This window comes from Artibeus jamaicensis, unplaced genomic scaffold (genome assembly GCF_021234435.1).
Source record: "Artibeus jamaicensis isolate MK-2021 breed Jamaican fruit bat unplaced genomic scaffold, CSHL_Jam_final contig_432, whole genome shotgun sequence".
Lineage (NCBI taxonomy): Eukaryota > Metazoa > Chordata > Mammalia > Chiroptera > Phyllostomidae > Artibeus > Artibeus jamaicensis.
The window spans coordinates 30,650-47,162 of record NW_026521828.1 but is presented as its reverse complement, the minus strand read 5'-3'; the positions used below and the strand labels follow the sequence as shown (position 1 = coordinate 47,162).

Genomic DNA, 16,513 nt, shown 5'->3' with positions numbered 1-16,513 from the left:
CCAGGTCACAGACCCAGGAGACAGAACCCAGATCTGGAACCAGGACCCCACAGCCAGACTCCAGAGCTGGAGCTGGACAATGAACCCCACTTGCCAGATGCAAGAGGGGAACCGAGTCCTCACAATGTAAACACAGCCAGGAGCTGATAAAGCACCGATTCTTGACTCTCTAAGTCCGAGCAGCTGGCCAAAGAAACAGTTTTTGATGCCAGTGCAAATGTACAAGGGAAGAAAATAACTCCCGGCACTACTAAATTATACCAAGCCCTGCAGAAATAGACCAAAAAGGCTGACAGAGAAAAAAATAATATTAATTCTTACTCTTGTCAGGAGAAGTCCATGATCTCTCAGAGGCTGCACTTTCCAGAAGTTAGTGTCCCAGCCATGAATGTCACATGGCTGGCTTACAAAACCTGTGGGAGAATAAAAATTATTTTCCTCATATCTTCTAAATTCTAACAGCTGAAATAATCAAATTCACATAATCCAATTAATGGGTATATAATAATCATCTACTACATCTACTAGGAATTCAACATCTACTACATGGGCAAGGGGAATTCATATTAAAATGAATACCAAACATAATGAGGTAATATTGAGTATATGGGGAATTTTGGAAAATGGAAGAACGGAGTCTGAGATTTCAAAGGTGAAGTGGGAGACAGGCAGGTAATTTAGGATAAAAGGCAGCATATCTGATACAGGGCGCAGCCAAGAGGGGGGCCCCAGAAAAGGATTTCGGATGAGGTCCAGAGCTCAGAGTGTCCAAGAAATATTAAGATGTCCTCACCCCCGTGTCAGCTGGGGGAGGGGACGAATGGAGCAGGGCCCTTGAGAGCTGTTTTGCATGGCAACAGTTTTGCAGCTGACCTCTAGAGTGGGCATTTAGCATATCTATAACCTTTGGCAGGTTTCATAGATATGTTAAATGGCTGTGGCCAAGTTTTAAGCCAGGGAGAGGGGAGTCACTTCTACCCAGGATGTAACTAGGGGCTGAGCCCCTGAGTGACAGGGCCTGCGTGAGAGCTTGGAAAAAGATCGGCTCCGGGACATGAGGAGATAACTGCCCAGGTGAGGAGAGGGCCACGTGGTTTGGGGCAGAATGGAGATCCCTGCAGTCAGATGAAAGAGAGAGCCACGCAGTTTCAGCAAAGTAAGGGTCCCCTCTTGGCCAGGTAAAGAGAGAGCCATGTGGTTTCAGCAGAGTGAGGACCCCCTCTAGGTGAGGTGAAAGAGGGAGCCACATGGTTTTGTCAGAGTGCGGACCCCCTCTTTCCCAGTTGAAAGGGAAAATCACTCGGCTTTGCCGGAATAGAGATCCCTGCAGCCAGGTGAAGAAGAAAGCCACATGCTTTTGGTGGAGTGTGAACCCCTGCAGCTTTGGTAGAAGAGGCCCATGTGGCTTTGGGGTGCCCCCTTTGGCCGAGTGACCTGGGAAGCAGGAGAGACTTTGACTGGAACTGGGTACAAAGAACTCTTGCCAGTGGACCATGAGAGGGTACCACAGTACTTTGGATTAACTAGAGATCCTGCCTGACACAGCTGACAATGCCAGCAGCCTGCAACACAGATGTGTGCTCTTTTCCTGATTTATGGTACCCGGAGTTAAGACAGGGGGAGAAGGGAGAGCTGTGTGTGTGCATAGGTGTATACCCTAAAGGACTTTGAAATAGCATTAAATAAACATTTCGTTTCCTTTTCACAAATCTCTGGCATTGAGAGATGTCTTTCCAATTGGTGGTGGACAGAAGAGCCCAGTAGATATTAATTAGTATTCTGTCCTTGGGAGGGGCCCCTGTTCTGTAGCAGTTTTTGGTATCCCTGGGTGGGCCAAATATGCCTCCCCCTCGGCCCTCTTGTTCGTTAACATATCTGCCAGGTTAATTTCTGTTGGGCAACTCCCACAACTTTAAGACACAAGGGGTACAGTAAGAGGGTCAACAAGCTCTTGCTAGGAGTCTTACTTTGTGAAGCTGAGGTGATTGTGCTGAAGCTCTCTCTTCCTAAACCAAACTGTGGCAACTAAACCTCTTAGGAAGAAATGAGATGACAATCTTAAGTAATTTCTCACTCTTCCCTTTCTGAACAGCAAATTAAACATCAATGTGCCAAGTGCAAAATGCTGGCCCTCTCATGACCACCCCTGATACTTTACATAGAAGTTGTATATCCACAAGCTATATTAGTACATCATTCCATATTTCACTGACATAATCATTCAGTTTTGAGAATCAATTTTACTTAAATTGTTAAATCTTATGTAAGTAAATGGTGACATACATGTACTCCTCAAATTCACCCCATATTAAATACCTGACTGCTTGCTTATGTGGTCGGGAAACAACCTTTCCTGGAACCTCAAGAGTCTTTCTGCTGCTCTAATAATCCAACAGGTACAACATAGATTAGCAAGTGAAAATAGCCAAATGTCAGACATACACAGCCAGGACAACCTCACTCACAGGAGAGTCAGAAATCCCACACACAGAAGAGCATAAATGAGGCAGCGATGATGTGAGGGGGCGTGGTCACTTTCTATGACAAAGATCTATCCTTAGATCTGTGGGAACATATTTGAGATGTAAGAAAAGATGTTGGAACAACTGAATGGGAAAAATGTTGGGCCGCCTACATTACATCCTCCACCAAAATCAATTCTTTCATTGATTTCAATAGCCACTCATAACTAACATAAAACACTGAGAGCTATCTAAAACATACCAAGAGATCTAAAGTGAAAGAATGGGGAAAATATACTATACAAATAAAGGAAAGGTTTCTGTCTGGCTGGGAAGTTCATTTCTCCTGGGAGCACAGGGTACCATCTATATGTTGGGGCCTGAGACAGAGAATTTTTCCTTTACTTGACCCTGAGTGATGCTATGTGTCAGCACCCCCACTAATCCCCAAATGCACTTTAGTGAGGTTCCCTTTATGCAGTTTCACAGTAATGATTACAGTTACTTAGCTCATTTCCAGTCCATGGAAATCAAGTTATATTTACATGCTCAAAATGACAAAGAGACACTCTTCCCACTTTCTCCTGTGAAAGCCAGTAGCAGCTACACTGACCCTGCTCTATGGTATGGACCCGTCCTCAAACTTGATATCTTATTTTTATGCAAATTACTTGGTTTTCTCAGTATTTAAAACATTTATTTAGTTTTGTTTCGTTTTATCTTGTTTTTCTGTTTCTGAAATGTTTTTGCACCTGAGTTACTTACACATGCATATTACTCGTAACGCCACCTCTTTGAGATGTGAAATTCTCCCAGTGTGTTTTCCAGTGTACTTATGTCATTTTTTGAGTTTAAATCTTTGAGCCCTCTGGGACTTATTTTGTGTCTGTGAATAGCATGGTGTGAATAATCAGAATTTACTGATTTAAGTTTCCACCGAATGCAATGCAGTTTTGACCGCATGTTCACTGGACATGCATCCCTTGCAAAAGTGGGTTTGACAAAGGAAGGCAAGGACGGGCTTAGAGGAAAGTTGGGGATTCTGACCACAGTCTGGTGGAACAAAGACACTTTGTCAGGCGGCAGGAGGGCAACGTTCACCCTAAAGAGAGGCCTGAGCTCGGAGCTCCCAGCTCCTGTGGGTCGGGTCCCTCGCCAGCGGCTGGGGAACAGCCAAGACACTTTCCCTGCTGCAGGCTGCGTAAGGAGCGCTGGGGAGGGGAGGGAGGTGGACCCAGAGTAGCCAATCGCTGCGGAGTGAGGCGGGTCTTCCGTCTGCCAGTCACTTACGGGGGGCTCCACCCCTGCCCCGCCCTTTCAGCTCCTTCTCCCCGCCCATTGGAGGGCAGGGCTATCCAGGCACAACCTCAGCCCTGGAGCCCTCCCTCCTCCCAAGGGCCGGAAGCCCAGGAGCTCCGAGACGACCCTCCATCATCGAGGTGGGCAGCGCGGCAAGGACCCCCGGAAACTGACAGGTAAGTGGGGAGTCTTGCCACGTGGTGCCCTTAGCCCGAGACCTTCAAAGTCCAGCCTAACAGACCCAGATGCCCTCATCCTGAGGGGCCCCAAATCCCTTCAGCATCGAGGGGCCCACGTGCACTAACCCGGAGGACCCACATCCCCTGACCCCCAATGCTTAGACCCCCAACAGCCCAAAAACCCCACTTCCCCTCAGCACGGGGCACCCTACCTGCAGCTCGCCCGGAAAGACCGAATCTCCCCAAACTCAGAGACGCTAAATGCCGTCGTCCTGGAAACTAACTCAGTGGTGGGGACCCTGAAGCCCCTCGATGAGACGCCCCAAATCTCCTCAGCCGCAGGGCGTGACCCTCCCCCCGGCCTCAGTGTCCTCAGCCCAGAAGACGCAGGATCGGGTCTGAGGGACCCGGAGCCTGTCAGCCTGAGGGACGGCGGTCTGCCGGGGACGCGCCTGCGTCTCGGGCAGGACTCTCCCGATCCCCGGGTGCACCTCCGAGCCCTTCCCCGGAAAAGCGCGTTTCCTGGCGCCCCCACAGGCCCCTCAGACACTCGGGCAGCTGCCCGCTGAGCCTGCGCTGAGGCGGCGAGCAGGGGAAGGGCGGGTCTGCAGGGCCCCCGCGTCCCCCTGTCCCAGTGACCTGCCAACCAGGAGAAAGGCGTTCGGTCCTCTCGGCACCTTCTCCTTCCACAGGCTTCTCGGGCTCGGGGCTGGGACGCCATGAACCCCGATGGGGGCCCTCAGCACAGCCCTGAGGAAGAAGCGGGGCCGAACGCCCCAGGTGAGCTGAGGGGCCGGCGGGGAGCGTGAGGACGGACGCTTGGACCTCGGGGTGACCCTGGCTGTACGTGTGCAGAGCGCTGGTGGGAGAGACGGGACTCCGCCGTAGCGGGAGCCAGGGCAGGACAGACCCTCTCGTGCCTTCTCATTCCCATCACCGAGTTACTGATGTTTCCACTCTCCTCTCCAGGCCGAGGAAGCTTTGGAAGACGCTTCCCTCTACTTCTCCAGGGAGGAGTGGGCAGCGATGGGAGATTGGGAGAAACGCCGGTACCGGAACGTGAAGAGGGATTTCCACGTGCTCACCAGTCTAGGTAGCTGTGTGCTCAGGCGCTGAGCGGGAGGAGCCAAGTGACCCGACAGGCCTCTGGGCTGCCTCCGACTCTGGCGGCTCCATCAGCCTACAGCTCCCACTTGCAAGGACACCAATCAGGGGGCATTTGCTCCTTAGTGTCAGAGCAAGGCTGGTGCTGATGGTGCGGTGCTCACAGCTACTCTCCCATCTGATCGAAGCCAGTCCTATGGGCTTCCTGATGCTTGTTCCTCCTCCGAGCTCTGTGCTTTCAGGACAAAGGTTTTGTCTCTTTCCAGGTCTCAGGGCCCCTCGACCAGCTTTCATGTGTCACCGCAGGCAGGCCACTGAGCTCCAGGAGGAGGACCCTGAGGACTCTGATGAAGAATGGACTCCAAGGCAGCAAGGTGAGGGGCAGGAGGAACCAGAGCTGCCCTCCTGACACAAACCTGGTTTAGGACATAAACCAGGACAGATAAGGACCTGTCCTTATCTCAGGACATAACCAGGGAGCAGGATTTGCTTGTCCAGCTAACACACAGGATGTAGAACAGTGTATCATACAACGAGGGGCTATTGCTGTAAACTTTCAAGTGTGCAACATAATCATATATATTTATAGATACACTAATAAGCAGTAAATGTATAAGAACATACAAGTGAGTAAGAAATAACTAATTGAGAATAGTTGTCATTGCAAGAGAGGGAAACAGGTCTGGCAGGTGAGGAGTGTTCCAACACCTGGCTGCATGATGGCCTGCATGGAAACAGACGGGAATAGTATGAACCATGGTGATTACAGGAGCTGAGGGGAGGGTCAGAGTTGGGAGTAGCTGATCCCTGTATCATTTCCTGATGTTGTCCATGGTGCCGTTCTGTCCAGTATCATGAGTGTTCAGTGGGTAGAGTCAGTCCAATTTCATGGGTCTGGGGTTGAAAGCTGAGGTCAAGATGTGATCTTTAACTTGACTGGAATTCTGTTTCTGTGGTCATCAGACTTTGGATGCCGACCAGAGTCTAAAGATTTAGGAAGGGTGTGGATGGCTAGTATGTGCACAGAGGGGAGGATACCAGAGAAAGGAGGCTAGGCGATCGTGGTGTCCTTAGCCCAGGCAAGGCCAGTTCAAATGAAGAAAACAGGACGGAGAAAGGGTTATGTTGAAGACATGGGGTTTCTGTGCAGTTACTTTTATTACATTTTGGTCAGGAGGAGCCAATTTATTTTTTAATAAATGATAATAGATGCTTTACGAACATAGGAGGAAGCATAGATGACATTTTGTCTTTTTTTTTTATTGATTATGCTGTTACAGTTGTTCTATTCCCCCCTTCATTCCCTTCCACCCTACCCCCCATTCCCACCATTACCCCCCTTTAGTTTATGTCCATGTGTCTCAAGTTCTTTAGATTCTATATTTCCCATGCTATTCTTGCCCTCCCATCTATTTTCTATCTACTGTCTATGCTACTTATTTTCTGTACCTTCTCCCCCTTCTCCTCCTCTCACTCCCCTGTTGCTAAACCTCCTTGACATCTTCATTTCTATGTTTCCACTCCTGATCTACGTGCCCTTTTAGTTTGCTTTTGTTTTAGGTGTGGTTGTTAATAACTGTGAGTTTCCTGTCCTTTCACTGTTCATGTTTTTTTAACTTCTTTTTCTTAGGTAAGTCCCTTTAACATTTCGTATAATAAGGACTTGGTGATGATGAACTCCTTTTTTTTTTTTCCTTTTTTTTTTTCTTTTATTTTTATTTTTTATTTTTTTTATTGATTATGCCATTACATTTGCTCTATTCCCCCCTCCCTTCCCTCCACCCTGCATACCCCTCCCCCACCATTTCCCACTTTAGTTCATGAACATGTGTCTCAATTTCTTTAGATTCTGTATTTCCCCTACTATTCTTACCCTCCCCCTATGTATTTTCTATCTACTGTCTATGCTACTTATTTTCTGTACCTTCTCCCCCTTCCCCTCCTCCCACTCCCCTATTGCTAACCCTCCCTGAGATCTTCATTTCTATGGTTCTGCTCCTGATCTAGCTATCCTCTTAGTTTGCTTTTGTTTTAGGTGTGGTTCTTAATAACTGTGAGTTTGCTGTCCTTTCACTGTTCATCTTTTTTATCTTCTTTTTTCTTAGGTAAGTCCCTTTAACATTTCATATAATAAGGGCTTGGTGATGATGAACTCCTTGAATTTGGTCTTATCTGAGAAGCACTTTATCTGTCCTTCCATTCTAAATGAAAGTTTTGCTGGGTAGAGCAATCTTGGTTGTAGGTCTTTGGATTTCATGACTTGGAATACCTCTTTCCAGCCCCTTCTTGCCTGTAAGGTCTCTTTTGAGAAATGTGCTGACAGTCTGATGGGGACTCCTTTGTAGGTGTCTGTCCCCTTATCTCTTGCTGCTTCTAGGATTCTCTCCTTCAATTTAATTTTGGCTAATGTAATTATGATGTGCCTTGGTGTGTTTCTTCTTGGGTCCAACTTCTTTGGTACTCTCTGAGCTTCCTGGATTTCCTGGAATTCTATTTCCTTTGCCAGATTGGGGAAATTCTCCTTTATTATTTGTTCAAATAAGTTTTCCACTGGTGGCTGTGCCTTTCCCCCTTCTGGTACCCCTATAATTCGGATGTTGGAGCATTTAAAGATGTCCTGAAGGTTCCTAAGACTCTCCTCATTTCTTTGAATTCTTGCTTCTTGACTCTTTTCTGTTTGGCCATTATTTGCTTTCTTCTGGTCCACTCCATTGATTTGAGTCCCAGTTTCCTTTTCATTGCTATTGGTGTCCTGTGCAATTCCATTCATTTCAATTAGTTTCGCCTTCATATATTTGTCTAATTTGTCGGTATAATCAACCAGTTCTGTGAGGATCCTGATGACCAGTGTTTTAAACTGTACGTCTGAGAGTTTTGCTATTTCTTCATCGCTTAGATTTATAGGCTCTGGGGTTTTGAGATTTTCTTGAGCCATTTTTGGTCTGTTCTGGCCCTTTAAGTGTGAGAAGCGGAGCCTTGGACTCCCAGGTTGCTGGGTAGTGACGCTGTATGTGGGGGCGTGGTCACAGCGGGGAAATGGCGGCCCCCTCTGCTGTTTCGTGCCGCTAGGTAAGGAGCAGAGGCTTAGGTGGTTCACCTGGGCTGGGCCACTCAGAGTCGCTGGGTTATGACTCTGTATGTGGAGGTGGGGTCAGAGCAAGGAAATGGTGGCAACCTCCCCGATGCTTGCCGTGGGGACCCGCTGGGTCCTGGTCCAATCGCCCACTCCCTCGCTTGTCTATCTGCGCACCAATGCGCGACCACAGTCAACCCGCAGCCCTGCTCCCTCGCTGTTTCCCTGCGGTTGCTCACTTGGTCGCTTGCTCAGTCGCTCACTAGGTCCCACCCTGGATTCCGCGCACCTGAGTTTGTCTGACCGAGTTTTCCTGTGCAACCCTGCTCCACCAGCTGCTGGTTTTGCCCCTTATCGGTCAGGCTGAAGAATTTGTTGTGAACTGAATTCCGAAAAGTCCAATATTCTGCGTTCTGGCTGTGTTTTCTGTTGCTAATATTTAGTTGTCTCTAAACTTGGTTGTGTGAGAAGGCCCTGCAAGTCCACCTATGCCTCCATCTTGGCAGAAGTCCTCTTTGTCTATTTTTTAATCATTCTCGTGAAATTAGTGGATGGCCCCAATAGAAGCATAGGCCTTAATGATACCTCAGAAAACATTTTCCTATCATCCTGGGATTGTTCTTGGACTACTCATTCAGAAGTCCGTGTCCCTAATACGAATCTTCAGGTTTTGGAAACATTTACCAACCAAAACATTGATTTCTCATCATCTTTCAGTGAAACTTTCTTGGGTGGCCTTCAGAAAGAAACAGAGTAAACACCAGAAGGTGAGTATTTCCCAAATTCTGCTGACAAAAAAATTTTCCCCATGGATAGAAAGGCAGGCAAGAGTAGGAAAATGCAGAAAATATCCTAGGAACTGCTGCCTTTCCTGGTCTTCTCAACACATTGTCCGATATTACCATCTTTTGTTAAAAATTTTATTGATTGATGTTTTAGAGAGAGAGAAAAGGAGGGAGAAAGGAGAGAAGCATGTGTGAGACACACCAGTATGGGTTGCCACTCACCCACCCCCAAGTAGGGAACCTGAACTGCAACCCAGGTGTGTGCCCTGACCAGGAATGGAACTGGTGACCTTCCAGGCTGCAGGCCAGCACTCAATCCACTGAGTCAACCAGCCAGGACTCATCATCATCGTAATAGTTAACGACTACAGCAACCAAAGTAACTACCATTTGTTTCATTCTCACAATGTTTCAGACTTCAAGAATTCTATGTGAATAAACTCACTTAAACATTACAACAACCCAATGAGGTACGTACTATAACTGTCACCATTTATGATGAGGAAAGTGAGCTTTCAGAGATATAGAAAATTTTGACTAGATTTCTCAGATCACAATGTCAGTGGTAGTACAATAACCCACAGTTGCTTCTCTAAACCACTTACGAACTCATTAAAACTTTCAGAGTTTTGCCCTGGCCATCATGACCAGTTGGGTGTCACCCTGCAAAGCCAAAGATCACTGGTTTGATTCCTCGTCGGGGTAGATACTAAGATGTGTGCCAGTTTCCTGGTTGGGGTGTATGTGAAAGGCTACTGATCAATGTTTCTCTCTCTCTCCTTCCCTTCCTCTCTCTCAAGAAAATAAGCACTCTTTTTTTAAACTTAGAAAAATAAACTTTCATAGTTTCTGAAGTTTACATTGTCTCACGCATATGTCATTACATCATTCATCTGACTGTTTCAACCAAAGTTCTCTGCTATGCTGAAGTGAGAGATGCACTAAGACCCTCTGACTAAGGAAAGCGTACAATGTGCAGGCACTTTGTCCAGTGGATGGTCCCAGATGAAGAAGAATGTAAAGTGTTCAGGATCACAGCCTCCCACTCTAATCAAAGACAGCATCACCCACCCCTGAGGAGCTTAAGATTTGATGACTAAGAAACAACATCTAATGAAATGACTTAAGGACTGATGTGGACACTGGCCCCCAGTATTCGTGTCATTATAGATGAAAAGAGACATTCACATGGACTCAGTAGTCCGGTGGAGGAAAAGTGACAGCATGGCTTTTCTCCAAAGGGTAGCAACTTTGTTGGGTTTCTCAGCACATTACGTGATGGTCCTCATTTACTATGCACAGGTTGCTTTAGGTGGTTACCTTTTACAGAGAGCAAAGGAGCCAATAAGGCTAAACACATCACAGAAGAGGAGCATTTGCAAATGAAAAGGCAAAAGTGGTTCAACAAGTTACACTTGTCCTTGGAAGGTTTAGCAAGGATTTTAGGAAGTTACTTTGCAGTAAATGTTTGCCACTGGGGGCTGGGCCCAGGCCATGCAGAATGGTCTCCTACAGAGGACTTTGTATAAGTTACATGCTCTTCTATAGAAACTCATCCATCTGGAACTGATTTCAAATGCCCTTTCTTATACGAGGAAGTAATAGCTTCTTTCTCTGACTTCTAATGAGGCCGCTCTCATCCCGTTTAGAATCATTTGTTCAGCCTGCCTACCTCTGTGATGTGAGCTCTTTGAGAGCTGGTCCATACCTGAGGCTTCTCAGAGGTCACAGGCACAGATCAGGGCCCCTGAGGGCCCCCGAATGTTTGCTGAATGAATGATTTCACAATTACAAATTAAACTAGATGATGATCAATGAATGCTGAAGGTAATTTCTGTGAGATTTAAAATATGGAGAAAACTGAGGGGTAAGTTGATAGCAGGACTGTAATCTTACTTCACACTGTATTACACAATTCACAGAACACTGGTGAGCATTATTTAATTGCAAATTCACTATAATGTTGCAAATTAGTATGCTATAGATCATAAACTGAAGACAACTAGCTACTGATACAGTCTTATTCAAACAGAATTGGTAGGAACCAGCTAATCTAAGTACAGATAGTCTTTCTAAGGTATTGTAAATTTTATCACCATTTTATTTATTGTCTAGATATATTTCTGACAAATCTTTCTTTATTCTCTTCCCAATATCCTTCACTCTCAATATTACAGATACAGGTGAAAGGCATGATTTCTAATCTTGGATTCATTACCCACATTGGCTGTGTTCCCTCTGATACTCATTCTCCCTAGGTATTTCCAAGGGTTGAAATATTAAAGACATGCATGTAAAATGTATTATAAGCCTTAAATAATTAAATACATGTATCTTTTAATATGTGACTCTTATATTGGAGGCAATATCCAAGGTGCCATTAAGCAAAGAACATAGTTTGAAGGAATTGTCAGGAACAGCAAATTTGATGACTACAAGTGAGTCAGAGCATGCCCAGAAACCAGTGTCCCCTCCTGGAGAAGCACGTGCCTTTGGAAAGCACACTAGACGAAAATCAGGTAACAAAAAAATCATTTGGAAACTTGAGTTCTTCTAAGTCCTATAGAAGGGCTGATAAATATGACCTAGGTATGTGGGGAGGACTTTGGATGGGCCTGGATTTAAGCTGGGCTAGGCTGACACTGAAGTTAGCAATGTAGCTTTGGGCAAATCCTATAAATTCTCTGAGCTCCTGAATGCTAATGTGTAAAGTGAAGATAAGGAAACATCACTCATATATTGTTTGAAAACATTAAATTGAATTTAAAACAGGTGACACATGCAAGTTGTCCAATATATCCATGTGTGATAATAGCAACCACACTTTATTGGTGTTGTGTGCCCAGGCGTATACTCAATGCCTAACATAATGTGCACTCAAATATTTTATGAATGATTAAATGTTGGCAAGTTAAACCTGGTAATGGGAAGATCTAGAAACTACAGATTCAATCAGTCATCTGTAGTTAGTGTGGAGTCTTAGTCTTCTGAACCAATAGTTAATGGAGTAAAATACCAGAGGATGCAAAAGGGCAGGTAATCAATTGATGGGAGGAGACTGTGTTACCTGACAAAATGGGAACTAACACTCCAGACCCCGCCAACCTTGCTCACCTGCTCTTCTCCAACTCAGAACTCAGGAGAAAGGAGATTGATGTGAAGTATAGTCAAAAAGAAAGAATGGGTCATGTGTACCAAGAAGTCACAGAACGCCAGGATGATGACTACCTTTGTAAGTGACCTTCACTAAGAAGCATATTATCATACAATAATTTCACTCATTTAGTCCTTTGGTCCTCAAATTATTCCCTTCATTTAGTGACCTGGAGTACAGGACTGAGTCTCACTGATGTCAGTGCCAGACTCCCTCTGAAGCCCTTTGTGTCCAGGAACATGTGCTATACCTTCCCCAACCCCTGTTCTCACCTCCAGATTGTGAGAAGTGTCAGAACTTCTTCATCGACAGCTGTGCTGTGCATGGGCCCCCTACGTTTGTAAAGGACAGTGCAGTGGACAAGGGGCATCCCCACCGCTCAGCCCTCACCCTGCCCCCTGGGTTGAGAATCGGGCCATCCTGCATCCCTGAGGCTGGGCTTGGAGTGTGGAATGAGGCAGCTGATTTGCCAGTGGGTCTGCACTTTGGCCCTTATGAAGGACACATCACAGAAGATGAGGAGGCAGCCAAGAGCAGATACTCCTGGCTGGTGAGAAGTCTTTACCTCTTGTACTGTCCTCTGGCTTCCCACATTCCTTCTGAGGCTTGGGGGGACCTCTCCTCTTATGTGCTAGACATAGAGGGGACAATGTGGTCAGCTCTGTGTACTGACTGGACTTCACATGGACACAGAGCTCCTGCTGAAGGATCAGAAGGTAAGTGGGAGCAAAGTGGTGCAGACACAAAGGAGTGGCTCCTCCCTTGTGGGGCTCCTGCTCTGATTGGGCAGGTAGACTCGGATGTGTAGGCGATGAGTAAGAAAAATATCATGTGGTCACAGCTGGCAGTGGAATCCCCATGCAGGCGGAAAGAGCTTTGACGACAGTGGAGTAAAGTAATTCTTCTGACTATTACCGCCACACACACACACACAAAAAGTTCTGCAACTTCTTTTCTGAAACACAGATCGCCAGAGGGAGAAACTGCTATGAGTATGTGGATGGAAAGGACAGATCCTGGGCCAACTGGATGAGGTGAGGTCAATAGGTCTCTGGGTGCCAGAGGGGACTCTCATCCCCCATGAGCCCATATATCTGTCCCTCTCATCATGCCTCCCTCAGTGGTCTCCCTCAATCCTTTTTCCCTCTTTTTCTCCATACAGTGTTCTTTCATTTCAGGGGACATTTAGGAAAAAAACATAGCATATGTCCTCAAAATAGAAAGCTCTCTACTAGACACAATGTGGGCAATGGAAAGGTCCTTGAAGAGCCTAGATTCACCAGGGACACTGGATTGATTACACTTGAATTTATCACGTGAACATTAATTAAGCACTTACTGTAATCCAGTTTAGGTGAAGGAATACATTACTTAAACAGATCACACAACCCATGTCCTTATGAAGGACTTCTCACAGACATAAGACAGTTGCTTTTAGAAACATTTAACTGTAATTTCCAAGAAGTGCACAGCGTCAAGATACCACAAACCAAGGGTGGCCTACACCTGTGCAGGCTGCAAACCATCCTATCCTCACTCCAAACTAGAGCTGGGCTGCAGAGGAATGGTCATGGTCCCCTTTCCTGAGAGGGTCTCTCTTTTATCAGGGATAACAGAATGTGAATCAACCACTATTGTTCTGATTTATTGTACTAAGACAAAAAGACCTTCAATTTTCTATGGTAACCTTGGGCAAGCAAGTGAATGGTATCCTAGATGAAGTGTAGGGGGGTTGGAGAAAGGCCTCTCAAGAGAAAACAGATGTGGCTGAGTACTGGGTAATTAGTGAGCTAATTTAGAAGCAGAGCCCTAGATTAAGCACCAGGTTCTGTGGTATGAAACAGCTTAAGAGTTTGGACAAGCCAGAGATGACTGGATATTATGGCCAATCAGGGTGGAGGTTAAGACTAGAACTGGGTTTCAGAAAATAGTATTAGGCAGGATAAACACTGCAAGCAGGACTTGGAGGTAGGAATTCACATGACATGCTGGCAGACGCTCAGACACTGAACAAAAATTCCCCGGGAGCATTAGGGGCAGTGGGCAACACCAGAGCCTGAGGGCCTTGAGAATCAGTGAGGAGCTGAACATGGATGTAACAGGTAGTGGGAACTCATCACTGTGCTTTTCTTTCCCTTCTTCTACCTCAATCCCAGGTTTGTGAACTGTGCCCGGGATCATGAAGAGCAGAACCTGGTGGCCTTTCAATACCACAGGCAGATTTTCTACCGAACCTGCCGGGTCATCAGACCGGGATGTGAGCTGCTGGTCTGGTTCGGGGACGAGTATGGCCAGGAGCTGGGCAGCAAGTGGGGCAGCAAGTGGAAGAGAGAGCTCATGGCCAAAAAAGGTGGGCACCACTGTTCTTCAAAACAGAAAGAAAAGAGAGAATTCTCCATAGAAATATTCATGACCCAACACTTAAGTGGAATAAAATCTACTCTAAAGTCAGTAAAGTTTCAACTCAGATGCTTCAGAAATTCACAATTCATTCCTATGCCTTTGACTCTTAGGCAAAATTTTTATATTTATATTTAAAATATTTCATGAACAGAATACACAACCACATAAAGTGCTGAAAGACTGAGAGGCAAAACAAAAATTTTCAAGTGCTAAACTAGTTCTCTTATCAAGGCGGTTTTTCTGACACTTTCATGGCTGTTTCTTCTTAATTTTCCTCCATACTTCTAAATAAAATACTTTTGTTTGTAGGCATTGTTTATTTTTAAAAGAGTTTGTCCTGGCTGGTGTGGCTCAGGATGGAGCACCGGTCTGTGAAGTAAAGGGTCACCAGTTTGATTCGCAGTTGGGGCATATGCCTGGGTTTTGGATCAGGTCCCCAGTACAGGGCATGTGAGAGGCAACCACACAGTGACGTTTCTCTGCCCCTCCCTCCCTACCTTCTCCCTTTTCTGAAGATAAATAAATATATAAATCTTTTTAAACAAGATTTTATTTATTTTTACAGAGAGTGGAAAGGAGGGAGAAAGAAAAATCAATGTGCAAGGGAAACATTAACCGGTTGTCTATGGCGCACCCCCAACTGGCCCACAACCCTGGCATGGGCCCTGACTGGAATTGAACTTGAAACCTTTCCATTTCCAGACAACACTCAACCCACCAAGCCACACCATTCAGACAGGGCACATCCATTCACCATTTTGGTGAATTATTGTGAGAGATCCTACTCTGGTGCACAGCGTCCTGGGACCTGGAAATACAGATTAATGTGAGGATCAGAATCACTGCTCTCGAGCTGACGAGTGAAGGAGGGAAACCCAGGCACACATGCTTGCGTGTGCGTAACACCACACAGCGGTTAGTGCTTTGGAGAAAACTAATCCAGGACAAGTGCCTAGGAATCGGTGTGAGGGGAGGTGCACTGTGGCCGGTGGTCCGGGAAGGGCTCTCTCAGGAGACAACATATACAAAAATCCCTGCAGGCAGAGGGAGCAGCTAGTGCAGGGAATAAAAGAGGTGGGGCATTGAATTGGCTGAGGGACACTCTGCTCTCCTCTCAGCATAGACGGTAAGAACGACGATCAGACAGAGGCTTAGCAGCCCAGCAATGCAGTGCCGGTGATCCGAGTTGAGACACTGGGGACTTTCCTGAGTGAAAGTGTGCACTTGTCAGCTGTAGAGTGGTGTGTTCTCTGTGCTGATTACGCTTTGTTAATTCTTAGAAAATAAACTCCCATGAGGAATCCCCTCATATTACTTCATCTCCAGGTGAGAGAGCATGGTGGATTGGCCAGAGAGGAACAGGAGTCAGGCATGTAAGAAATGTGATTGAAGTATTTTGAAACAGGTCTTAGTGTATTTGAAATGGGCTAACACTAAATGAGATAAAGCATAAATATTTGGTGTGAGGCTTGAGGAAGGACATTTCCTTTTACTATTTTGGAAAACCAAGAGAAGCAATTCCTAGTTGGGGCCTGTGGTTTTCCTCTGAAAGATGACTTAGAGGATACTTATAGATGGGAAAGGTCACTGCAGTTGCATCCACACGGAGTAAAATGGCCTCTCATGCTCCTTAAAGTCCCTAGTCTGGGCAATATTAGAAAAGACCCCTGATGTGGGCTTTCTGGATTTCTGAAGAAGATGCACTGCATAAAAATTACAAGACAAATAGTCGGCGAGTGGATACTGTGGGAGACAGAGGTCGTGTTATCACCACAGTAAGAAGGATTCATGGGCAGGTCTTACCAGGAGAATAATCATACGGCCCAGGAATTCACATCAACATCTGCCCTGACCAAACCTTTCTCTTTCAGCAGAACCAAAGCCAGAGGTGCACCCATGTTCCTCCTGCTCTCTGGCCTTCTCCAGTCCGAAATTCCTCAGCCAACACGTGAAATTCAATCATCCCTCTCAGATTCTCCCAGGAACATGTGCAAGAAAACAGCTCCAAGCAGAGGAACCCTGCCCAGAGGATCGGAATCAGCAGCAGCAACATA

General features: G+C 46.1%; 1 protein-coding gene across 1 annotated transcript; it reads left to right on the top strand.

The window, feature by feature from the left end:
• The first annotated feature begins 5,116 nt into the window (after positions 1–5,116).
• On the top strand, positions 5,117–15,205 carry LOC128627543 (histone-lysine N-methyltransferase PRDM7-like). The gene is made up of 8 exons (XM_053665943.1): positions 5,117–5,418; positions 8,835–8,884; positions 11,265–11,421; positions 12,036–12,134; positions 12,335–12,606; positions 13,023–13,090; positions 14,213–14,406; positions 15,025–15,205. The coding sequence occupies exons 1-8, from the start codon at positions 5,193–5,195 to the stop codon at positions 15,072–15,074; spliced, it is 1,116 nt and encodes a 371-aa protein (XP_053521918.1). The 5' UTR covers positions 5,117–5,192; the 3' UTR covers positions 15,075–15,205.
• The last annotated feature ends 1,308 nt before the right edge of the window (positions 15,206–16,513 follow it).